We start from the raw sequence: 25617 nt of genomic DNA on the forward strand, positions 1-25617 counted from the left end.
GCACCATGTGGGTCACCTCCGGGGTGGGGGATCGGACTCACTGAAGCGGCTGCAGCTAGCCTCCAGTGCTGTGTCCTAACCTGTTGCGCCACCAGGGAGGGCCCTCAAATAGGACTTTTATTTGCATTAGGCAGAGTTGCAGGCAGAGGTAAAGGGTTTTTGTTATTGTTGAATTTTCACTGATCCTTTCGGTGTTGGCGATTGGAGCATGGTCCTTCCAAATAATTAAGATATTCTGCTTTAAGATATATCTTAGCACCCAATCACTTCATATAAGTAAGGAATTATTTTCTTTTTAAAACTGTTTTTAAAAAGATTTATTTATTTATACATACAAAAGCTGGGGTGTAGGCCAGAGGGGTGGGGGTATGAGAGGATTTACCAGAGACAGAGTGGGGAGCAGAATAGGAGGATCAACCCATATATGCTGCTGAGGGGAGCAGTGAGCGAGACAGGAGAAGTCTGCTGAGCCATGTGGGTCAGCTCCCTGGCTGGATCTAGAACAGGGCTGGCTGCAGTAGCTGCCGAAAGCTTCATAGTGCTGTGCTTAACCCCTTCCATCACAAGGGAGGCCCCAAGAAATGTATTTTCTAATGAATTAGCAGAGACAATTTTTGATGCAAGGAGAATCCAGACAGCAAGCGGACTGGGAGCACCAAATAGCACTCCATTTCTGCAGGTGGAATGTAAGTGTGAAAGATGAGACCGTTTCTCCACACGCCATGTGTGGTTTCAGAGAACGAAGCACCACTTACCCCTATAGTAGAAGCCATGTAATCCGAGCAGATCTCTGCAAAGTCTCTTCCCATTACACCATAGTAGAGGCCGTAGAACAAGGACACGATGCCAAAATCCATGGAATCTCTGGCCTTGATTCTATGGAAATTAACAATATAAAGAGGTCAGAATCTGGCACTGGGGGAGTTGAGAGGGGGTACAGCTTGGAAAATAATTCCTGCCATATAGGCAATGGAGTGAGTGGTGTATTTTATTTTTCTTTTATTTGCTTAGTTTTCCTTTTTTAAAATGAAATAATTTAAAATTCTAAATTTCTCTTAAAATTTAGCACTTGGCGCTACATGGGCATAGTAATTTTGAGAGAGACTTCAAATGTATTTTAGGCCTCTGTGCTGAGATCAATCAGCCTGCTGGAACCAGTGGTTCACAAGTCAGCTCACATAGAAGGACTGGGGCAGGCACTGTACAAATCTCCATCTCTGGGCTGCGCCCGAGGCCAGTTACCTCAGACTCTTGGGGTTGGGCTGTGAGGCGATATTTTTGGAAGCCCTCCAGATTCCAGGTGATTCTAATGGGCAGCAAAGAGTTAGACCCTCTTGCAACAGAGCAATGGGCCCCGACCCAAAGAAGACTCACCTGGAGAAATGGGACATTCTCTGATACACAAGCCTACCTTCAGGACTCCGTGTGGCCTGGCCTGGGGTCTGGACAAGAGATGGCTCTGTCAGACAGCTAAAGCTGAGATACTGGTGTCCGGCTCAGGTTTCACAGAGAGTTTTCAAGTACTTTATTTCACCCAACAAGTAGTTGAAATAGATATTATTATCCCCACTGTGTGTTTGAAAATATGGAAACACAGGAAAAATGAAAAATGGCAGCTGCTACCTAAGAATCAGGAACCAAGCTTCACTTGAAGGTCCTTGCTGTACTTGTCAGATTATTAAAAATTTGTTTTGCTAGTTGGATCATATTCAAATACACGGATTCTCTATGATAACCCATCTTTATTTTTTTTAAGGCAAAGATCTCCAAAAAGTGAATATTAGTCCCTAATTTAATTTCTGGATCTTACGCCTTGCACCTTTGGTCTTCTAGCTCCGTAGTTGATCTCAAATACTAGCCAGGGTCCTGCATGAGTCTGAGTTGGGAGGGTACCTAGTAGTGGACAGGAACTGGGCGCTGTAGCTCAACCCTTCTGCTGTGTATTTGTGCCTCGTTAATTCGAGGAGCAAATGGTAAAGGTAGACTGCTTTGCAGACTTGGGAGGCATCTTTGGGTGATGTGAACTGGAAATTTCAACAAGGGATGGCTTCATCCTTTCAAGATTTGCCTGAGTTTATTTCAGAGTGAGGGCGTCGAGGGGTGGGGCGGGTGGGGAAGATTCGTGAGCAGGGACACACGTATTTGCAATCTTGTCATGGTTCCACCAAAAAGGAACTTTATAATGAAAAAATAATTCCTGCCCCACTTTAAGGGTTGAAGTCTCAATATAGCTCATGGTAGGAGAGTTCATGGGTAAGGGTCTTAAGATTTCATGAGCTAATAGTCTTTGGACAGCTGTCATTAACTTGATAAAATTTGTACAAAAATTTTACATTCATTACAATAATACTAACAGCATGTTGAAAGAATATCAGTGACTTTCTACATCCTAAACTAGCCATCAGGGATCTGTACAATTAGCTTCTCTTCCTTTCCATAGAAAATGGTTGGAACTCACACTCTGAAGTTTTGTGAAATGCTTCTAAAATCAGAGCGCTACGTGGTGGCAGAAAGAGCTCCTTCCCGGGGCTGGTATCCATTCACCTTTATTTTATGAGGTTAAGGACTGCTCACCTCTGCCTTTCAGTCTTGTTATGGCCCCAGAGATTTAGAATAACTTCAAGTTGAGCGATATTCTGGGGAATCTTTATTCGTGCATCTTTCTAAAGCTGTTGGCTTACATTCCCTTTTCCAGAACACATGTTGATTGCATGTTGATACTATGAGAATAGTATCAAGAGTACATTTCCTTCTTCCTAGGGAGCACACAGTTCTGAGTCATAGGAATAATTATCCTAATTTCCATTATTTCTTCTCAGACTTTCCTGCTCCGTTATCTCTTCACCTCTCCTTCATTGTCTACACACTCAGTTTCCTCCTTGTTCAGCTGCATGCTAGGGGTCCCAGATACACAATTTTAGAACAGTATTGTCTGGTGGAAATAGAATCCTGACATATATTGAAAATATAAATTGTCTGGTATCTACGTTAAGAAGGTAAAAAGAAACAGCTGGAGTAATTTCACTGATACATCCAAAGTGTTATAAACCCAACATATAGGCCACAGGACAATTCATTTTATACAGTCTTTGAAACCAGTGTGTATATTTACAGCACGTCTAGCTCCTATTTTAAACATTCAAAAGTCATATGAGCTAATGGCGACTGGGTTGTCTGGTTCTTGAGGTTTTAAGAAAGAAGTTACATACAAGGAAATGACCTTCAGAATTTGGTGGAAGGGAAATCTTTTGTCATTAAGGGTCACTCAAACACAAAGGGATGGCTTTGAAATTAATGATGGCTTTTAAGATGTGCAGATCAAGTATTTTTTTCTCTTTAAAGTTTACAGTTTTTGCAAACTTCTTATCCTGTGGATCGTCTCTTTTTGAGTGGTTTACTCAAAGACAGCAAAACACCAATGAGAACTGCAACAGACCATGTGTGCATGAAGAAGTCCAGACCCAAATCCAGCACCCAGGTATGAAGCTGGCCCTGTGATGTTACAAGCAAGTGCATGGAGATGAATTTCTTAACCAGTGAAACTTACTTGAAAAAAAAATTGAATCCACACATGGTAAACATGATGGCCAGATATCCCACAACGCCAAATGCATAGCTGAGTTTGTAGATGAGAAGAAACCACTTGTAGACCAGCCTGTGGAGTGAAATATGGGAAGAAGCCAGAGCCACAGAGCATGATGGGAAGTGCTTTATCTCTTTCAAATAACAGTCTAGGCTAGTCTTAGTTTCTATAATTCCATATATCATGTAATATGCAAAACATAAGTATAGCATACCTACTAAATTAAATTAAGAGAATGCTAATATCAGCAAACACTACAAGTAGTATGATCATGCACCAATGTTTCTGTCTAGGCATATATAAATTCATTGTAATTTATTTTTTTAAAGACCTATTTTTATTTACTTAGATATACAATAGTTGGGATGTAGGCCAGAGGCGCTGGGGGCCGTAAGAGGATTCACCAGAAACAGAGTGGGGAGCAGAACAGGTGGATTTTACTGAAATACACTGCTGAGGGGATCAGCGGGGAAACAGGAGGGTCCTGCTGCACCATGGGGGTCAGCTCCCTGGCCAGGGATGGAACTCAGGCCTCTGTGGCTGGTGATAGCTTCATAGCACTAACACTTCAACCCCTGCGGCTCTAGGGAGGTGCCGTTGTCATTTATTACAGGACAGTAACGATCATGTAATTACCTTGAACTTTTCCTCATAAAAGATGGTCTTTGGGAGTGGTTAGTCCGACTGGGCCCCTGACCACCCTCCTCTCCTTTGCTTCCAGAGGTGTGGGCAGGAGTAGTTTGGAGCCCATCAGTGACAGGCTGAGAAGTCAAGGGGAGATTCCTGCCCTGGCCTTTCTCTTTCTGGCTGCTGCTGGCCTCGGCCCTCAAGCCCAGCGCCTGGGTGGTGGGCAGGGGGCTGAGCCCCCAGCCCCTCTCCTTCCACTCAGAGCGCCTCCCCCAGGCCGGAGAGGAAGTTGCAGGCGAGCTTCTGCCGCCTGACTTTCTGCTGTGTGGGTGCCCCTCTGTGCAACTCAAGAGCAGGCCTCGCGCCTTTCCCCACTGCACAGGGCCTGCATGAAGCAGGCAGAGGATAAGGGTGGAGAGTGAGCATGGAGGCAGTATAGAAGGGAGCCTTTAATTTTGTTAGTTTTCCTCCTCGCTTCTGGGGAGATGTGGGGAGAGACTGGGGGCCAGTTCCTTTTGTGCCACCCCCCAGTATAAAGACTCACCTTCTGGACCAAGAAAAGGTGATAGATGGAGAAGGAGCAGCTGGAAGACTAAACTTGGTGCCCAAAGATGAGAAAGGGTGCTGGAATGTGCTGACAGATGTCAACAGTGGCAGGAGCCCTTTTGCCAGAGAGATCCTTAGACGCTACTGTTTCTTTAAACAGAAACTCCTTGTTTCTTGTCTACTCCTCTAGAAGAGAGGGGACCCTCAATCATTTGTACTCACGATAGATACCCAGTGATAGTGAAACAGAAAGGTTATTAGATAACCAAAATGAGGATTGGAACCTGGGATGAGACCTGACAGATTGGACTCTGGAGCACCGTTCCAACTATCGCATGTTGGGGCTTGTTTCTACAGACAGTGAATCACTGACATTTGGAATGTAATTATTTTTGACACAGGGCTTCTAGTTCTATGTCACTTTAAGCTAAAGATACGCTGATGAGATCCATGTGCAGAAGAAGGCAACGCTGGGGGTTAGTCTCTTCCTCTCTAAGGAACGCGGTGTGCAGAGGCAACGCTCGGGTCCCTGGCTTAAACCTTCTCTCGTCGGTAGACAGGGGAGTTGGCAGAGGTGTTGCACAGACTTCGAGGCTCAGGTGACGGCCTTGCTCTCCCATCTGCTAGAGCAGGGAGAGGTCGTTCCCAGAACACTTCCAGTGCGTTCACAAACCTCCCTGCAGAACTGGGTCTGCTCTAGCATGTCGTGGATCACCCCGACTGGCACTGCTGTGCAGGAAGGGGAGGCTGCCATGGACCCAGGTGGGCAGAGAAGCAGAGGGCAGGGCACCTGCTGAGATAGCTGACGTGTAGAATGGGGCAGCGTTTGGCTATTTCTTGTGATGAAGTTCCTCTGCGTTGATTGAGAAATTCATTATACAGTGGAGATGCGGAGCAACCAGGAGGTGACCCACATGTTGCTGCAGACCTGTCCTCCCTCGGCAGTGTATTTCAGTCAATCCACCTGTTCTGCTTCCCACCCGGTAAACCCTCTCACCCCCAACCCTGCATGCACCTCAGCTCTTCTATGCATAAGTAAATAAATCTTTAAAAAAAAGAAAAAGAAATATGAAGTAGTGCTCTAGAACTTTTAACAATATGTTCACTTTTCTTCCTTTTGGCCTTCACTAGCTGACATCTGAAGTGATAAATTTTACAAGCATGTCTGACTTACCCTTAAGAAATGAATGTGAGCTAATGCCACCGCTAATCTCCAAAGAGTTTGCTACCACAGGCTAAAGCAGGGGACACCCAGGATCTTGGCCATCAGATACGCATTTTAAAGTCACAGGCAGGGCCGCGGGCAAGACAGGATCCCTTACCGTGGTGTCCTCCCGGAGAGCGGTTTGCGGGTTGCTCTGAAGAGGATGTAACTGGTGATAACGGAGAACATGCCCCACATGGACAGGAAGCGCCACCAGTAAAGTTTTATGGTGAAATACAAGGGGACAACCCACATCTGCAGCAGGGTCACCAGCTGTGAGGGCAATGAGGGAGAATCTCGTTCAGCAATGAGGAGCCCACTGTCCGGTCCCCTGGACGGCATTTAGGAGCTGCTCTGGGGAGACTGCTTCATGGCTGTTGTAGCATGCAGCTAGTCCACCCTGCACACGCGAGCTGTTCTGCACCTGCAAAGGTAGGAGCTGATGGGGACCATTACCTGAAACTCAAATGGGAAATAATACAGCCTATCCCTCACCTTTCCTCTGGTCAATTTCCAGTGATAGCAACTTCAGGCTTCTGTCGTGATGCGATTTGCGAAAAACACGTTTCACTTTAGTTGTAAAATTGAGGCCAACACGGCCCACATGGGCTGACTGTTTCCAGCCGCGAAAGAGCCTGGAAACAGAATGGCACCCGGGAGCCAGGGCTGGCGGTACTGTCCAAGCAGGTACTACCTGGCCCCTGATGACTGGATTTCAGCCCTTGGTTTTGTCCCAGACCTTCCTCTTTGGTGATTGCTGCCCTTCCCAGGTGCCAGAGATGTGGCTCGCATGCGTTCTGTGCCTCTGCACGAAACCTCTTGCAGGACCAATGATCTCACTAACCTGCTGATGGTGGTGAGTGGTCTGGCCCCTCAGTGTAAGAAGCGGGGGAGACTGAGCTGCTGGGCCATGTGGGGGACATTGTGTGTCTGCTCTTCAGCAGACCGCACACCTGCTACATGCCTTTCTGCTGAAAAGCAGGTAGGTTTAACCAGTAGCAGTAAACTTTGACCTCTTCTTTTCTCACTTCCAGACTAACCACCTGCATTTCTTCAGCACCATTGAAAGAGGGAGGGCAAAGGGCTGGGTCTCAGGCCTGGGTGCACAGGCGGTGGCACTGAGCAAGGCTGGGCGAAGATTGGGAGCTGGGTCCCCTTGGTGGTAACAAGGGTCACAGCTGGCTAATTGTCTGCCCGGGATGTGGAGAGGGGTTGGTGCTTGCTGTCAGACAGTTGTCATCTGGATAATTCGTCTTTCTAACAAAAAGAGGCGGCTTAGCAAAAGGGTCTTCAGTTCCATTTTTGGATCCTTTAACATGGTTTTGGATATAATCATCTAAGGACAATAAGCACAAATTATTTGATAGTATTTCATCCTGGAAGTAAAAGACCAGGCGCACAGCTCTGTCTCTTTCCAGGGAGCAGCAAGAAGATGTTTCTTATTAATTGCTTTATCCTCGTAAGTTCTTGGATCTGGAATCTTCTTACATTCATTCTAAGTCTTTTGCACAGAACTCACCCTATGGGACAAGGACAGTAACCAAAAAGAGAAAATTGAAAAGGCAGATAGAAAGTAAAAAAGATAAAGTAAAAGGAAAGAGAAAGAGCAAGGCAGAGTGGGAAGGGAAGGTCAGTGATGCTCTTTTCCTAATATTTTCCCAAAGTCTGTGCAACCATTTGTGCCTGTGTGCGTGCGTGCGTGCGTGTGTGCACATGCGTGCGTGCATGCGTGCACATGCGTGCGTGCGTGCACATGCGTGCGTGCGTGTGGTGAGCGATGGGTCTGGAGGGAGTTCAGGAAGCTGCTCAGAGGTCAGCAGAGATTTACCATGCAAATAAATTACCCAAGCTGTCCCTCGGCCCTCAGGACAAATGAAGGCAGGTGTGGACATGAGTCAGACAGGGCGAAGTACGAAATCTCGGCATATGAAGGACGCTTCGAGATTCACTGAGCCCACATTTTTTTCTTCAAATCAATTCTGACCGCTAATTCGCTTATTTCAGCTGTGAAGGGAGATTCTGCAGTGCTGTGTGTGAGACCGCATGTGTGCCTCCTCTCACCTTTGAGAGGCGGGCAGACCCGTGCTTTATTGGCACAGGGACATGTTCTCATGTTTCACAGCAATTCACAGGCAGGAAGTTTGATATAAATGGAGCTATGTGTCAGTCTGTGGGAAATTACTGGCTTGTGTATGGAGGCAAGTTAACAGTGTGCCTGCAATCCTGACATCTGCATGTGGCCAGCGGGTCTTCTGCTGGCCCGAGGGGAAGTAGGAATCTCTTTTGGCACCCTCCTTCCGGTTTCCTGTAGAAAGTCGGATGTGTAAAAGAAGGTGGAGAGGGTGGTGTTGACTAGGATTTTATTTTTATTTTTATCATTTTAAAGATTTACTTATTGATGCATACAGCACTGCGGTACAGGCCAGAGGTGTGGGGAGAAAGAGGATTCACCAGAGGAAGAGTGGGGGGCAGGATAGGCCGATATACTGACATACACTGTTGAGGGGAGCAGCAGGTGGGTCAAGCGAGGTCTGCTGTGCCATGGGGGTCAGCTCCCTTACTGGAGATAGAAACTCGTGCTGCAGTGGCTGTGGACAGCTTCATAGTGCTGTGCTTTAACCTGTTGCATCACCAGGGAGGGTCCGGATTTTATTTTTAATTAAATATTGTCAAAAGCATTTGTAAAACATGTAACTTGGAGGCTCTGTTATATCATATTCACTGAAAAGAGAAAAATGTAAATATTCAGCTGCATAGCTTATGTTGTATTCAAAATGGGACTACTTGGAAACATCTAGGTATATAATAGTATCCCAAACAAGAAATATATTGATATAGACATCTCACTTTCCACTGTGTTTTATTTACATATTTTAACATCTCCTAGCAGCAATTATATTTTAAAATTTTATTTTCCAAATAACCTATTTTCTTGCTTAGGTGTTTTTAATAAGTTGTGCTGATGTACACAGCACCTACAGACCACAAATCTGTACTCTAGACAAGTAATCATTTTTTGTTAAACACTGTACCTGAAAATGTTCTGCGCTTTTTAGATTAACCCCTCGCATGGTCTGAATTATGCATGAAATAATCTAAAAATAATAACTATAATAAATGATATTTCCAGGCTATAAATAATATGTATAAATACCTTCTGTGTACAAAGCTGTCCTCATAACGTAGTGTGTGTGCGTATCATTTCTTCCCTAACTTCCTTCCTGCTCTTACCTGTAAACTCCTATTTCAGCAGTAACCAGCCTGGCTCTCGTAACCTGCCCTCTATTCACTTGTTGGTCCCTTCCCAGTGCGTGTACAGTGGTGTCGGACTTAATGCATTCCCCATGAGGGACACTTTCATCAGCCAGTGTATGGTCCTTCTATGTCTTAATCTTACAGACTTCTCTCACTGCCACAGGGGCCCAGAGCAACTTCCTTCCTTCCCGAGTTCCCTTCACTGAGGTTGTTTCATTTATTTGTAATGCATTGAGATTCTCTTGTACCATTTGCTACTCTTCCTGGGATCCTCTCCCCCCAGCTTCTTGATCTTTTCAGCATTTAGATACATTAAGTTCCACTATTTGCTCTGTTTAGTTGAATGGGATTGACAGATGCATAAATGTAGCCACAATCACAGTATATAGAAATCAGTTTTACCGCTAGAAAATCTCCCTTTACCACGTCTGTCCTCCTTTCTTCCCTCCCTGAACCACCGATCATTTTACTTTCTATGGTTTTGCATTGTTCAATCGTCATGTAATTGGTATCACACACTCTGCTTTCTTTTCATCCTGGCTTGTCCCCAGGGTTCCTCCAGGTCTTTTCATGGCGTGATGGCTCATATCCTGTTATTGCCAACTAAGATGTGACTGTATAGAGGCACCAAGTTGGCTTATTTATTCATATTTTAAAGGACATCTTGTTTGCTTTTAGTTTCGGGTGATTATGCATAAAGGCTCTATAAGTATCAACATGTAGGTTTTGTGGGAAGGTGGGATCAGTTCTACTGGATAAACAAAAACACCTAGCCGTGTGGTTGCTAGGTAGTTTAACTTTGCGGCAGGCTGCAAAACTGCCTTTCCGACTGCTTTCCCATTTCATTCCCATCAAGAGTCCCTCTTGCTTCTCATCCTCATCTCATTTGGCACTGTCGCGTTTTTTGGATTTTCTCCACCTAGTAGGTATGTATCAGTATCAGTATCTCCTGGCTTTAGTTTGCAACCCCCTGATGACATGTGGTGATAACTTTCCATATGCATATTGGCAGACAGGGTAGCTTTCTTTGACATGATAACTGATCAGGTTTGATTCTCGTCTCCTTTAGTTAAAAATAAATCATCCAGGTTTCACTCATAGCAGGAGTATAATGGACCAGGTGAGAATAATGAACAACCATATACCAGAGACATTTTGCGGGGGTGGAGTGGGGAATGGGATCAAAAATGGGGGGGGAGGAATGCATGGGATTATGGTGATGGCACAGGGGTGACTTGGTGATGGGAAACCCGCGGGGATTACAATTGAGATGGAAAAAAAATGTACAAAATGATGTAAAAATAAACTTTTGTAATAAAAAATATATATATAAAATAAATAAATAAATCATCCAAGTGAAATATAGATAATGCTGACCGGCGCAGTCCAGGCAGTTACTGCCTTCACCAAGGGGAGCTTCCCATGGCAGCAGGAGGGAATTGCCTCCAGCACCCCCCCCACCCCCAGCCCCTCAGGCACTCACGTTATAGGAGCGGCCATGCCTCTGTCTCCACTGCACCAGCACTATCTGGGCGATGACCAGGGCGCACAGGAAGATCAAGATCATCTCCACGTGCATGGACTCGTGGCCTGGGTGCATCCTGTACGTCTGCTCCTGCTGCAGACTGGAAACAGCAAGAAAGGTCATGGAAAAGACCCTCAACCTTGTGCAGGTCGCCAAAACAAATAGGTTGGACTCCTGGGGAGCCACTGGAGACCTCCAAGGTAGGGGCTTTAGAGCGTTGATCCCAACATGTCCTTGAGTTTGTCTAGTTTCGTGGAAGAACAAATAAAATAACATATATACTTTGCCATGTTAGAACAATCCTATGAAGTGCGTGTGGGAGGATCGTTATTTTAAACTCACAAAAGAGAAAACTGAGACTAAGTGGATAATGGACTTTTGGAAGGTTCTATGGCGATGACGTGGCAGATCAGAGACTCGAACCCAAGACTGATTGGGTTGATCCCAGTCATTGATCCCAACATTTCCCTGAGTTTGTCTAGCTTCCTCCGCCCACCCAGGCTCTGAGGAAGGGGTAGCGGAGAGCAGGAACCTGATCAATTAGCAAAACCTGACCTGCTCAGTCCATTGTTTTCTCCTGTGGCTCTGGCATAAACCTTGTCTTCTCAAGTTACATGATGGGGCCAAAAATTGCTGCTGATGGCCCCTGCAAAGTCCTGGGTTCGAGTCCCTGATCTGCCACTTTATCACCATAGAATCTTCCAAATGTCCACTATCAGCTTAGTCTCAGTTTCCTCTTTTGTGAGTTTAAAATAATGATCCTCCCACCTGTGCTTCATAGGCTGGCAAAGTACATATGTTATTTTGTTTGTATTTCCATCAGGGAAGGTACTTATGCTTGGGTTGACTGATAAAATTGGCATTTTTGAAAGTGAGGGTAAAATATGGTCCCTTCTAACATTCTCAGGTAAAGGGCATCCTGCCCTGTGAGCCAGCAGGGTGTGGGGCCCAGGCAACCCCTGGTGAGCGGAGTCTCTGTTTACACTCCAGGGAGCCAAAGCAAAGGCACAGACATTCAGAAAATGGGGAACGTTTCAGTTTTGAGTTGGAGTCTTAGAGAAAACTGCAGAAATAGTACATCACGGTTTCGTGTCCTGCAGCAGAAACAGCTTCAAGGAAACCGGCGGTTCTTTACCTTGGCTGTAAATGGGAAATAACTGGGGTGGTTTTAAAGTCCCAGTGCTGAAGCTGTATGCTCAGGTCAATGAGGTCAGTATTTCTGGCTGGTGTGGTCTGGATTGGGTCTCCCCAGAAGTTGCAAGTTGAGGTCTTAACCCCCAGCACCTCAGTACGTAACTGTACTTGGAAATAGGAACTTTGAAGGCGAGACTAAGGTAAATGAGGTCAGATGAGATTAGGATACAGCCATACGCGGGAGGCCGTGTGGAAACCGCAAGGAGGCGGCTAGGTGGGCTGAGGACAGAGGTCTGAGGAGGACCCAAACCTGTGACGCCTTCATCTTGGACGTTAGACTCCAGAACTACAAAAAACATTAATTTCTATTGTTGAAGTCTCTCAGTTTGTGGTGTTCTGTTGAGCGTTTCAAGGCGCTGTGAATTTTAAAGTTCCCCAATATGATTTTTAGATGGAGACAAGCTTGAGAACCAATGGACTAGAGGAAGAGAGAGCAGTCCAGGGTCAACATCTTATGAATGTTATTATTTGCTTTATAGAGGTTGATTAATGTTAACTTTTACCCCCAGTGGGATACTGTCGGTCATAAAATTTCTTAACGTTTCCACTTATGAATTTTTACTTAGTTAGTGCACCGTTCAGAAAACACAGAAAATTCTGAGCCCCAAGATTGTGATCCCTCAAAGTGTCTGCTGGACATGGGGGTTGAGTTCTCCCCCTTTGCCAGCAAGACTCTGGCTTAAGAGTCGAGAGTACCACCAGTACTTCAGAAAAGAGCCCTGTTCAGGTCCTAGGGATGCCCCGCTGGAGAATCAGCCCAGAGAGCCTAACCCAATTCGGCCTGAGGCCTCCCACTCCATCCTCCAGCGGGAATCTCAGAATGTTAGTGAAGCAAGGTGCCATGAAGGCACCATAAAGGCACTAGAACCCCTTCATTTGTCAAATGAAGAAGCTGATGCAACACTTCAGGTAAGAAACTTGGATAAATTTACATGACTATTCATTTTGGTGTTGGAAACTGCCTAGCAGTTCATAAAAAAAAAAATCATTCCTCTGAAGAAATAGTATGTTAATAAGAAAAGTGAAAAGTGTACAACAGCTGAGTTATGGTCTTAACAACCTTAGATCCAAAAATAACTATTCAGTAGTCTATTTAACGAGCAGATTTTCAACTTGGACCAGGTATATAGAGGCAAGACTGTATCCACCTAAAGTAGGACTTGTATAGATATAAAACAAAATATACTGATGACATCAATCTATTTTTGTACATATAGTGAAAAGATATCAAATGAGTAAATCTGTGTGGAAGTATTTTGGAAAATATAATGTATACAAATGAACTAAGGATTTCTGATTTTCATTAGGAATACAATAATAATGGATTTCTATTATGCAAGAAATGAGGAACCTTCCATTTTTTATTTCTTTTCATTGTAAGGGCTCAGTGGACCCCAATAGATACCAGCACACAGGTGAAACAGTGTGTCATGCAAACAAGATGTGTTGTGTGCATAAAATAAATACTAATTTGACACCGCCTTGCTTTGAGGGACGTGTTAAGTGCAGCTTGGTGGGACTTCATGGAGCTCACTATGGAGAAAAGATGGAATCTCTGTGGTCTTGGCCTCTGGTGTCTGAGTGTGCGTGTATTTACATATGACTTTATTTAATTTCTCAAACTATTGAGTTAGTAATCTAATGCTTAGTATTTCAGCTATAAAAAATACAAATCACTTACTTCCACTCATCATCCGCAGAAAGCTTTGTGTGAGAGGTCTGAAAAATAGAAAAAGAGTCCTCAACATTTCCTTGTGTTCTTGACTTGCATTTTATAACATGACATGGGAAACAGAAACCACAACAAGTAACCAAGTTCCCAATACTGGAATAATTTAGGATGGAAGCCCAATAGCATATTTGCTTATGGAAGGAAACACAGACGCCTCCAAATGAAATAGCAATCAGGTCACTATTAGTAAATATCTGATTCCATACCCAGCTCACAGAATCAGACGAGGCTCCATTCCTGGGACTTAATTTGGCAGTTCAGTCAAGCTTGTAGAGAAGCACCTCTCATAGATAGTGTAACCCTGAGTTCTGGATATGAGGTGTGCATTGAAAATCCCTAAAAGATACCTGCTTTGCCAGTGTCTTAAATGATGCAACAGTAACATCTCTGAGTTCAAGGTTTTAGAGACAGAGGCTGAGCTGCAGCTCTACTTAATGCAGCTGTGTTAGTGTCCTCTTGCTTTGCAGTGAAAGGTTTTTTCCCCTGGGAAAGCAGCTATCTGGCTGTTCGCTTGCAGACTGAACTGGAAAGCACAGAGACTACCCTGGGACTGCTTTTGGTCTGTATACAGCAGGTACAATGCCTTTTCTTGGCCAACCCTTTGCACTCTGCAATCTTAAAATCAGTCGCCAATGGCAGAAATGATCTTGTAACTGTGAAGGAACACATAGAAAGCTTAATCCCTCCAGGAGTGATAAAGATACTGTTTCAAAGCCCAGAGCCCCAGGGATGGCACAGAAGAGCTGGTGAATAATACATTTGCTAGACAGACCTGATGTTAACCAGACATGTTCCCTTTGCATTTCCTTCAAATGACAGGAGCATTTCAGACAGAGAAACAGTGCCATCCAGGGGTGGGCTAGGATTTCTCTGAGGTAAGGTTCTGCAACATTCTGTGTATCTCTCAGAGGCTTTTGAAGGATCCCTCTGTAAGAGAGAACAAGGCTCTGGATGACACAGCTGGATGGCTACTTGGTCGTGTTTGTAGCATGCTAGGGTCCACTGGACAATGCCAGTGAAAAGGAAGCTGGTGAAGCAGCTTCTCATGGCTCCCTGTTCCTCGCTGACCCCACCTGGTGGTTCCTGACATGCAATCCGAGCTCACATTCTGGGTCTCAGTGTTGAGCTCCAGGGGCAAAGCCCTGGCGGCAATCTCCCCATAGTATGGAGCCTGAGACCTCACCTTTGTGTGAAGCTGCATCTCTGCTGACTTCTGCTTTGGGGTGCACTGGCTGTATCTGCAGGTGTGAGTCACTCACTTCCACCCGGCACAAAACTCTGGGCTCAGGTTATTCAGGTGCCTTGGGCACATCACTAAGCAGTGTTCATTCTGTTTCTTTATGAGAAACTGGAATTGATATTACAGCGCCTTTCTGTCTACTGCATTAAAGTAATGTGAGTGTAAATCAGACTTGATATGAGAGTTCTGTAGGAAGGTGCTGATTCCACGAGCCAGTGGTCTCCTTACAAGTCACATCACACGGGATTCCCTGGGTCCTTCTCTTTTTGCTGTTCAAGACTTTGAAGATCATTTTGCTTCCTGATAAAACTTGCTTAAAATAAGGAACAAGGTTTTTAGGTCAGTTGCAAGAAAAAGACCCCTTTGCTTTTTACTAGAAGTACAGTGCTTAATTGTCCACCAGATGTCAAGTCACTTTTCATGAAGTGTGATGACCTATTTTACTAATGGTCAGCAAATTGTAGGGAGTGGAAATTGTAGCTGAAAAGACTTTTGCTGAATCCCAGTAAGAACTTCCCTCCATCAATCATATTCCTATTTCCTAGGGAAGAATCAAACTGTGAAGATGAGATGATGACACCGAAGAGACTTCTCCAGTAATACTGGGTTGTTGGAAAAGTCACAATATATTTTTTATGTTTCACAAGTAAAAATGCATCATGACTTTTCTGACAACTCAATAGTTTCCAACATCAATATTTTTTATTCGGGTGGAGTCACCTTCTTTTGACTTTTTTTTTTTTTTTCCTGGTATGGTATCTTGCAAGTCCATTCAGGAGCTTAAAAAATTTATTTTTGAAATTAATATGACACTAACATTTATCTAGAAGGATAACAAATAAGGATAGCTTGGAAAATCTAAAGAAGAGTAAAGACTTGGGAATGAGCCTACCAGTCATCGAAATCCATGGTAAAGCCACAGAAATTAATTGAAAGCAGTCCTCGCCCAGGAATAGGAAGACAGATGAGTGAGCAGAACTTAGAGTCCAGGAATAGACCCAAGTGCATATGATAAATGAGTCACTTCAAATCATGAGGAAAAATGGATTGTTCATTAAGTGGTGCTGAGACAATTGGCTAGGCATTTGGAAAAAATATAAAGCTGGATCCAGACCTAATTTTCCACTTCAAAATACATTCCAGATGGGTCAAATATTTACATGTGAAAAAGAAAATCTTAAAAGTGCTAGAAGAAAATATAATACAAAAGAGAGAGCATTTCTGAGTATGAGGTAGTGTCTAGAAATGATCAAGAACCAAAATACACATTTTGAAGATGAAAAAGTCAACTACCTATAAATCACCCATCTCAGAAAGATAGAGTGGGGAGCTGCCTCATAGCAGAGTGGAAGTAATTCTGCTCCTTGCCTGGCATATCACAGGGCACTTGAAGAATGCCACTGTCCTCTGGCTGGCTCTCATCATTTCTCACTGGACTGCCTCCCTACTTTCAACTCTCCCCTCAATAAAAAAAAAAATCAATTTTTAGAAAAAGCTTACTAAAACCAGCAGGGAGAGAACAACAATAAGCCCAGAGTGCATTCACCTGTCTCTTAACCACTTTCAGTCACAGTGAACACATGCACACAGGGCCCCCCAGGCGCCCTGGTACCCAGCAGGCTAGCTCCACCTAGGGTGTGCTGCACTCCAGGACCTCCACGCTGGGGTGTCTCCTGAAGACGTCTTTTTTCAAGTGTCCCTTGTTGAACGGCCACCAAGTGGACGGGCACTGTGGTGCCTGTATGTGCAGAATGTCAGGACGTCAGGTTTGAGGTTTGCAGTGTGATGTTCAGTCAGTAATATGGAACTTGTGTCACAGGAAGAGACAAAACTCCCATGGAAGGAGGGAGGGGGTGCTGTGTACGGCTCGCCCCAGGGCAGGGAGCGGTTTGAGGCAGAGGCAGGTGCTCTGGGGGCACTCTGAGGCCTCAGACAAGCAGAAGAGGGAACTGAATCCACATTCGCAGGTCTTTTGCACTCCAGATTGAGCGGTTGCCAAAGAACACCTGCCAGTTTCAGCTCAACAGAAGTGCAGCTGGTGAGATGGGAATGGGGGATGGCAGCTGCACAGCAAGGTGTGAGGTGTGTGGGGAGCTGGGCGGTGGAGCCGCAGATCATGCTCTGGCTCATCCTCTCCTCACGTATTCAGTTGCCAGACATTTACTGCAGCCTGCCATTTGCCAGCTTTTTCTAGGCGCTGGAAATATCGCCACAAGCAAAGCAGACCCAGTGCCCAGTGTCCTGGAGTTTCCGCCAGTGGGAGGCTCTAGTCTAACAGATACACAAGCAGACAAGCTTCAGGTGGCTGACAGGGTGACGAAGGAAACGAAGATAAGATGAAGTTAATCGTGCCAATCGTGCAACATACGCGGGGCTGCTCATTTAAGAGGAAATCGGGAACTGTATCTGTCTGGATGGGTGTGCAATGACCACCCCTAGGAGGCAGAAAGTGCTAGCCCAAAGGTTCTCCAACCTCAGTGCACTCCAGGGATCTAAGCAGTTTGCAACCTGGAGATAGAGCCCCGAGCTGGGAGGCTAAGAGCCTTCCCGGTAATTCTGACTCGCTTGTTTGAGGGCCGCAGAGTGCTGCCCACTGGGCAGCCGTCCTCCCTCAGCTGTGCTCCTGGAATGCCCACGGTCCCCACCCCCAGGTGGCGCTTTGCCAGGAAGCCGGCACTGCCGGCATGGAGGGCCGAGAATGGGTAGGAGTCAGCCGGGAAAGGTTGATTCTGAAAGACACCGAATGAGAAGGGGGAGACAGAGTGGGATGGAAGCACTGGGGAGCAGAGAAAGGGGAGGAGAGAGAGATGGGGGGCGGGGGGAAGAGGGTGGGGCAGAGAGAGGGAGAGAGGGAGAGAGGCAGAGAGAGGGAGAGAGGCAGAAAGAGGCTTTGGGCTCTGCTGAGGTAGGCTGAGCAAAGCTACCAGCATCTTCCAGAAGGTCTTCCTGTCTTCCTCCCCTTCATCCCCGCCGGGTCGCACCAGGTGGGGTCGGGGCTTTGGAAGTCTGCCACAGCCCAGGCCCACTGGCCCGGCCCGCCCCTCGGGTCTCCCACGGCCTGCACCCGCGTACCTGCTCGTGCTGGGGGGGCGCCTCCAGGACCGGCGCGGCCCGGCGCGCCCTGGGCCCCGCGGCCATGCTCCGCCGCGCCCACCTTCGCAGCGCGGGTGGCGAGGTCTGGGGAGTCCACAGAGCGGGGGTCCTTAGGACTCACGAGCCGCGAGTGGAGCCGAGCCTGCGGCCGCCGAGTGACCCACCCGCCCGGGGCGGTGCGGTGATCGCGCGGGGAGGCTCTGGCGCGCACCCTGGAGCCTGGCGCCCCGCGATGGCTTCCTGCGGACCCGGGAGCTCATGTTCCTCACATCCTCAACGCTGCTGAGACCCCTGGGCCTCTCGGCAATGAAGGCGCTCGGGGATGATCGTCTTTTCTACAACGTCCTGAGCTGTGTCCTGGCAGGAATCCGAGATTTTGGTGCCATGCCGCTGGGCCAGGGAGGGCTCTGAGGTGGGCGAGTAAGAAATGGAGATGAGAGGAGCCAGGAAGAGAGAGATCGGTCTCCCCTCAGCTCCCTCCCTCAATGATGACCAGAATATACATCTCGCTAGGTCTGTCTCTCCTTACCTGCAGAGAGTTCTATCAGGTGTACCCGTGACTTTCCAGACGCTAAGCCATTGAACGTGTACCTCGCCCTGCCCTGCCCCTGGGCACACTCACTGCTTTTCTTTCTTCAGTTTTAATGATGCAGGTAGTTGTCAGGTAAAGTCTACCTGACTTCACAGATGGTAAGGGAGAGACCCCACTGTGGAGAAGGTCAAGGTTCTTGGGGACTGTGTCCCTTGAGGACATCCCTCTTCCCCTAGGAATCACCCACAACTTGCCTTCCTCCCCTCTATCCTCAGGGGGCCTCTTTACCACAAGCATGGCCTCATGGCTAGGAACAAGCTGGGACATTTTGGAGCATACCTGGAGATGTATTGAGAGCACTGGAAAAAGCCTGAACGTGCAAGGACGTAGTCTGGGTAACTTTCTCCACTCCAGCTTGTGATGACTTATGGGTTTCCTTCCCTTGCAATGGGCCGGTTGGAGACTGACCAATAAGACCTAACGCATGACCCTGCCATTGGGGAGCTCAGCCGCCCAGCTCAGGGGTAGAAACAAACAGCCAATACTCCTCACAGTGGTGAGTACTTTGGTGTGGTCTGAGAGCAGTGGACTTCCCTGGAGGTCAGAGGGGCTGGGTGCCCTGTAATTTCTGGTCTGGGGTGGGACCTGAGAATTTGCCTTGTTAGCAAGTTTCCTGGTGCTGCTGCTTGCACCCCCAGAGTGCCCTGAAGCAAGAATAGGGTGTGGGGGGGAGGGCTCCAGATGGAGGCTGTGGTGTACAAAGGCCTGGGGAACACAGTGCATTGGCAAAAGGGAGATAAAAGTGACTGCTGGCAGGGATGGAAAGCTCAGTGTGTGCCAGGCTCTGCGCCAAGGACCTTCTCTGTGTAAACACACGCCATCCTGCAGACACCCTTGCCCGCAAGGTGTTTAATGTTGTTATCTGTTTAATTTATGAGAGCCCAGAAATGCCAGGAGGTTCAGGATCTGGACTGGGGTTGGTGCTGTAGGAATTTGAACCCAGGGAAGGTTGACTTCACAGTCTGGGAACAAGAACAGCAAAGGTCGCCATGTGCCTGATCAAGACGGCCTGTGTAACACGCATGATGGGTCTGGACTGCAGCATGAGAGAAGGGCAGATGGCACCAGAGTGGTAAGCGTGTTTTATTTTAGACTTGCTGTTTGGCAAGAGTGGGGAGGTAGCTCAACTTGGACGCAAGACCCATCATAAAGCTATAGCTGTGGTTCCAGCTAAACATGGCAGTGACCTTGTGATGTATGTGAGTGTATGACACGAGAGATTGAGAATTGTGGATGAACCGGGGTGATTCAGTAACATTTGTAGCACTTAACTCATCTTTGTGCCTGGTGCCCAGGCATCAGGTTTGAACTTTTCAGCATTCGGGCAGATGGCACTGCGATCCCTGAGAAAGGGAATTTTGGAAGACCAGCAAATTTAGGGGAAAAAAAAAATCACCTGGACATCAATTCCCTACCTAGCTTCTAATCTGTCTTCATATAACTCGGGATCTTCTGAAATCCCTTTGGGTGCCTCCCTACCCCTTCCCAAAGCAGATCTAGAATTTTCTTTTCCTAGAAAATTCTGGCCTATTGTATAATTCTGAGTGTGAGGCTGTCTTCCATTGTTGATGTCACATAATTTACTAGAGACACAAGTAAACTCAAAGGTAGTTATCTTCCTCCGGTATTAGCTCAACAATCAAGAGAGAATCAAAGTCTAAAAGTCTATACTCCCCACTGTTAATGGGGTTTAGATCTGCTCAAATCTGTTAGACTGGGTTCCTTCAGTAAATACATTCCAGATGAGCAGAACCAATATCTCATTTCCTAATACGTTAACCACTGTTTTCTGCAGCAGTTCACCAAATCAAATTAATTAATTTGCAACTGTTTCCCAATCAGATGGTCAGCAGCTGTTTCTGCCATAAATGCTGGACTAGATGACTAGATGTATTCCTGATATGTATCTCTCACCTCTTTTGCACACTTGCCTGGTCTGTGCCTCCTCCTGCTACCTCCTGGTCTGTGGCTCTGAGATGACATAGTGATGTAAGGGAGTAGTACATGAGCCAATTTCATAAAAATATTTAAAATAAAATGGAGTAAAGAATCATTAGTTAAGTATAGTATTTGGTGTGGGACTAGAGAGATATGCCCATGGAAGGGGGATAGAAAGATCCCAGTGAACATGTACATTTATAGGAAATTAACTCTATGAGGAGTGTGGGCAAATAGGCAGAAAGAGAGTGGACTGCTTTTGACTTGAACAGACATTTTCCCTGTGAAGACAGTCAGATGCCTGGCAGGTATAGGATGTTTGACATCACTTAAATTTAGGGAAATGCCAATTAAAACCGCAGTGAGATATCATGTCACATAGAATGACTATCTTCAAAAAAGGCAAGAAATACAAGTGCTGGCAAGATGTACAGAAAGTGTGCCCTCATGCACTGTTGATGGCGATGTAATTGGTGGAACCACTATAGAAAGCTGTATGGTGTCTTCTCAAAATATTTAAAAATAAATAAATAAATAAAGGGGCCTCTTTGTTGGTGCAGGGGTGTTTGATAGCAGTGTTATCCCTGGCCAGGGAGCTGACTCACATGGCACAGCAGACCTCTCTTGTCTTGCCTGCTGCTCCCCTCAGCAGTGTATTTTAGTAGATCCTCCTGTTCTGCTCCCCACTATATCTCTGGTGAATCTTCTTGCCACATGCCCTCCCTGCACCTCTGGCTTACACCCCAGTTCTTGTGTGCATAAATAAATAAAGCTTCATCTTTAAGAAAAATAGAAATAAAAAATTTTTAAATATACATAGAAAATGATGTAAACTACTTGGAATAGATGAAATCATGAGCTTTTCTATAATTTTAAGAAAATTCTTGCATTTATGAATGTGTAAGTTAGTCTAGAGCACATGGTCCACCTTGTATGTTTTAAATAACGTATTGCACACAGGTTCTCTTAAGTTCTTCTACCCATTCTCTGCCATTCATTTATCTTTTCCCCTTCTCTGTTGTCCATCTGGGACAACGGAACTGCCTTAGGCCATGGTGCCACCTAATGGTTAGAACTTGCAGAAGTCAACGGGCGGTCCGTCCTGCTCAAGGAAGTCTAGGTTCTTGGAAAGTGCTCTCCATGCAAAGAGTAGATGAACTAAGGTAGGTCCTTAAAAGGCTTTTGTTCTAAGTAGGATTGTTTTATCTTTATCTTATCAATGTTATAGAAAAATGGTGTAGAACAAACGCTCTGGGAAGTCCTGTTGTGTATATTGCTTTACAAATGATCTTTTCCAAGTAACTTTCTTTTCAATTTACTCCTGGCATCTTCATATTTACACATAAAATACGTATTTGAGCCTTAGCATCACAGTAAGATGGGTGAATGCACACATATTCAGCACGCTCCAGCCTGATTTAGTGCAGGTCATGTTTTCTTCTAGTTTTTATGGTATCAGGCCTTATGTTTAAGTCTTAGATCAATTTCAAACCACATTTCTGTGAGTGACGTGAGTTAGGGGTTCAAGTATTGTGACATTACTGAGGGCTACTCTTTTTTGGCTAAAACATACAGTGTGTAACTAGATTCTGGTTACACAGACTTTTGTGAGCTGGCGCGTGGCCCTAATCACCATTTATAACATTGCTTCTTTGGGAAAGCGCATTGTGCATTTTAAACCACAGCCTCCTAAATGCACGTTTGGAACACAATCCGTTTGTGAGTTAGGAACCCTCTGTGTTAATGTCTCTTGGCCCAGGGCAGCCCCACAACCAAATGACATGTGGTTTAAGGTTCATGTAACAGCCGGTTCATTTAAATAACGTTAGCTGGAGCTCCGCTTTCAGGTTCTCGGGTTTCTGGCTAATTTGGAATAGAGCATGCAGTGATCAGACAGCAGCATACATGGGGCTCCCTGGTCCTGTGGAGAGATGGCATATTCCCACTTTTCACCCAGTGTCCTGTGGGCTTTGGAGTGCGCTCCTCCTTCTCATTTTCAGTGGAACCATTGATCTGGGGTAGGAACGCCTTTGCCAAACCAGCTAGACTTTCAAGCCCGGAAGTTCAGCACGGGCCATTCTTGTTTATCAAGAGCAGGGACCCTCTCAGCAGGAGGGAAAACCATGTTTCAATCCTCAATGGACTTCTTTCCCTCCCCTCTCCTTGCTTTGCTTTTCTGGTGCCTGCTCTGTGAAGTCTCATCTTTGCCAAGTGAGGAGCCAGACAGCAAAGCCGGTCTCCACTGTCCTAACTAGTAAAAGAGCTTGTACTAGTCAGTCACTCATGTGTGCCAGGCATGGGCTCAGCATGCCTTGTGTGCGAAATCACTAAATCTTCAGACATTTGAATGGGGAGAGCTTAACTACCTGAGCTAAGACTGCATGGAAGCACCCAGTGCTCTGAAAACCCCTCTAGGTTTTGAGGGTGGGTCCTGGCTTTCTTAAAGGTCTCCCCGTAAAACCCATCCTGGTGTGGAAGTTGGGTCTTTCATTTCAGTTGAGACCAGGGGCTTGCCATTCTAACAACCTCAGGTTAACTGCTGAAATTGTCTTGTGTGTCTGTTCTGCAAGAGTCATATTCTTGCAAAAGAAAAATATCAATACTCCCTTTTTCTTCTTACTTTAGGTATTTGTCTTCCTTCAGGGCTTGGAACAAGACCAGCTAGAGAAGCAGCAATAAGAGGCCACAGTTATTCCTTCTAGGAGAACAGTGCTTTAAGAAAAAATAGTTCAGTCTTTCGTTATTAAGTATAATGATAATGGTAGGGTTAAATAAATGAACTTTTCAGGATAAACGCGTTTATTAAGTGCTTTATCCTGATAGGATGTTGGTTTTTATCAAGAGCTTTTCTGTATCGATTGATAAGATTATGTGGCTTTTACCTTTTTTTTTTTTTAAAGATTTATTTATTTATTCGTACAGAACTGGGGTACAGGCCAGAGATGCTGTACCCCATGCTGCGGGTGAGAGGATTCACCAGGGACAGAGCGGGGAGCAGAACAGGCAGATCGAGGGAGTACACTGCTGAGGGGAGCAGCAGGCGGGTCAGGAGAGGTCTGCCGTGCCATGGGGTCACCTCCGGGGCAGGCGGGAATCGAACTCATGCGGAAGTGGCTTTAGCTTCTTAGTGCTGTGCTTTAACCCGCTGCGCCACCAGGGAGGGCCGATTACGTGGCTTTTGTCCTCTATTTTATTCAGATGCCATGTTGCCTTGATTGATTTTTCTATGCTAAACCAAGCTAGATTCTTGGGGTGAAACCCACTTGGTCTTGGGGCATAATCCCTTTGCTATTTGACTGGACTGTTGAGGATTTTTGCATCTAATTCCATAAAGAAATCAGTCTTCTAGTCTGTAGTCTAGTGGAGTGGACTACAGCCTTGCGATTTCTTTTTCTGGTTGTGGTATCTGGGTGATAATGGCTTCATGAAGTTAATTGAGAAGTGTCCGTCCCTCTCCTGTTACTGCGAGTTTGTGAATGACTGGATGTGATTGTTTCAGCATTTGTTAGAATCCACCGCCTGGACATGAGCTTGTCTTTTTTGTGGGAAAGGTTTTTTAAAAAAATTATTTATTTATGCATACAGAACTGGTATAGTCCAGAGGCGCAGGGGTGGCGAGAGGATTCACCAGAGACAGAGTGGGGAGCAGGACAGGCAGATGGAGGAAGTACACTGCTGAGGGGAACAGCGAGTGGGTCAGGAGAGGTCTGCTGCGCCATGTGTGTCACCTCCGGGGTGAGGATCGAACTCATGCTGAAGTGGCTTTAGCTTCCGAGTGGGGCGCTTTAACCCACTGCGCCACCAGGGAGGGCCCGGGAAAGATTTTTTGATTAATAATTCAATCTCTTTACTTGGTGTTATCTATTTAGATTTTTCTCTTTGCTTTTGGGTCAGCTTTGGCATTTGTGTTCTTCTAAGAATCTGCCAATTTTGTCTAGCCTATTTAATTTCTTGGCACAAAACCGCTCATGGTTTCCCCTTAGAACTTCCTTTTCTTCTGCAAGGCTTTTAGTAATAGCCCTCTTTCATTCCTGTGTGTAGTAATCAGTGTCTTCTTTTCTTTGGTAGTTGTAGTGAAAAATTTGTCAACTTTGTTGCCTTAAAGCAATCAACTTTTCTCTCCCTTTATTTTCTCTCTTCTCAACTTATTTCTGTTCTAGTCTATATAATTTCCTCCTGCTTGCTTTGGGCTTCAGTTAGTCTTCTTGTTTGAGTTCTTGTTTGATCGTGAACAATTAGGTGTTGATACGAGACCTTTTCTTCTTTTTCAGTCGAGGCATTTATAGCTATTTCCCTCTGAGCATGACCTAGCTGCTTCCCATCCTTTTTGCTATATTGGGTTTTCGTTTTCCTTCACCTAAATTTCAAACACATTTAGGAATGTGTTGTTTAATTTTTACATATTTGTGAATTTCCCAAATTTCCTTCTGTTATTTATTTCTAATTTCATTCCATTGTGGTTGGAGAACATATTTTGCATGATTTTAGCCCTTTCAAATGTATAGAGGCTTGTTATAGGGTCTAAAATGTGGTCTGTGCTGGAGAATGTTCCATGTGCACTTGTGGGTGAGTTCAAGGATTTCAGGGCAGATCAAAGAAGGGTAGGAGTGTGAGCTAGCAGTATTGCACAATAAGCTGATTATGGGGTATTAGGACAGGGGTACATGGTGGGGGAGAAGAGGGGTTGCTGTGTCCAGATGATTCACTCAGCAGCAGCAAGATGGGAGTCAGGGAATGCCAAGGCAGCAGCTGCTTGGGGTCTTTTACAGGCACTGGGCTTGTCTTAACTACAGCTAACAGATACTGGTTATAACTTTGCAGGGTGTGCAAAGCAGGCAGGCTTTAAAAGACTAAACATTCGGCCCTCCCTGGTGGCGCAGCGGGTTAAAGCACAGCACTGAGAATCTAAAGCCGCTTCCGCATGAGTTCAATTCCCACCTGCCGGGCAGGCGGGAATCGAACTCAAGCGGAAGTGGATTTAGCTTCTCAGTGCAGTGCTTTAACCCGCTGCGCCACCAGGGAGGGCCAGTGGATAGTTTTTTAATTGTCCTAGTGTGGCATGGCTCTGAGACTCTGAAACATAGTGCA

At 45.8% G+C, this 25617-nt stretch overlaps 1 protein-coding gene across 2 annotated transcripts in view; it reads right to left on the bottom strand.

Annotated features, from left to right (window-relative positions):
- Positions 1 to 18169, bottom strand: part of RNF175 (ring finger protein 175) — a 27043-nt gene extending 8874 nt beyond the window's left edge. For both annotated transcript variants that reach the window (XM_012726741.1, XM_004685336.2), the window contains exons 1-6: positions 17979 to 18169; positions 13616 to 13653; positions 10699 to 10840; positions 6079 to 6233; positions 3548 to 3655; positions 756 to 876 (exon numbers count right to left, since the gene is read on the bottom strand). In XM_012726741.1, the coding sequence (XP_012582195.1) occupies positions 756 to 876; positions 3548 to 3655; positions 6079 to 6233; positions 10699 to 10840; positions 13616 to 13653; positions 17979 to 18044 (630 nt within the window). In that variant the 5' untranslated portion in view covers positions 18045 to 18169. The remainder of the gene's footprint in view (positions 1 to 755; positions 877 to 3547; positions 3656 to 6078; positions 6234 to 10698; positions 10841 to 13615; positions 13654 to 17978) is intronic.
- Between the last annotated feature and the right edge of the window lie 7448 nt (positions 18170 to 25617).

Source organism: Condylura cristata, unplaced genomic scaffold, assembly GCF_000260355.1.
Source record: "Condylura cristata isolate star-nosed mole 26May11 unplaced genomic scaffold, ConCri1.0 scaffold00018, whole genome shotgun sequence".
NCBI lineage: Eukaryota > Metazoa > Chordata > Mammalia > Eulipotyphla > Talpidae > Condylura > Condylura cristata.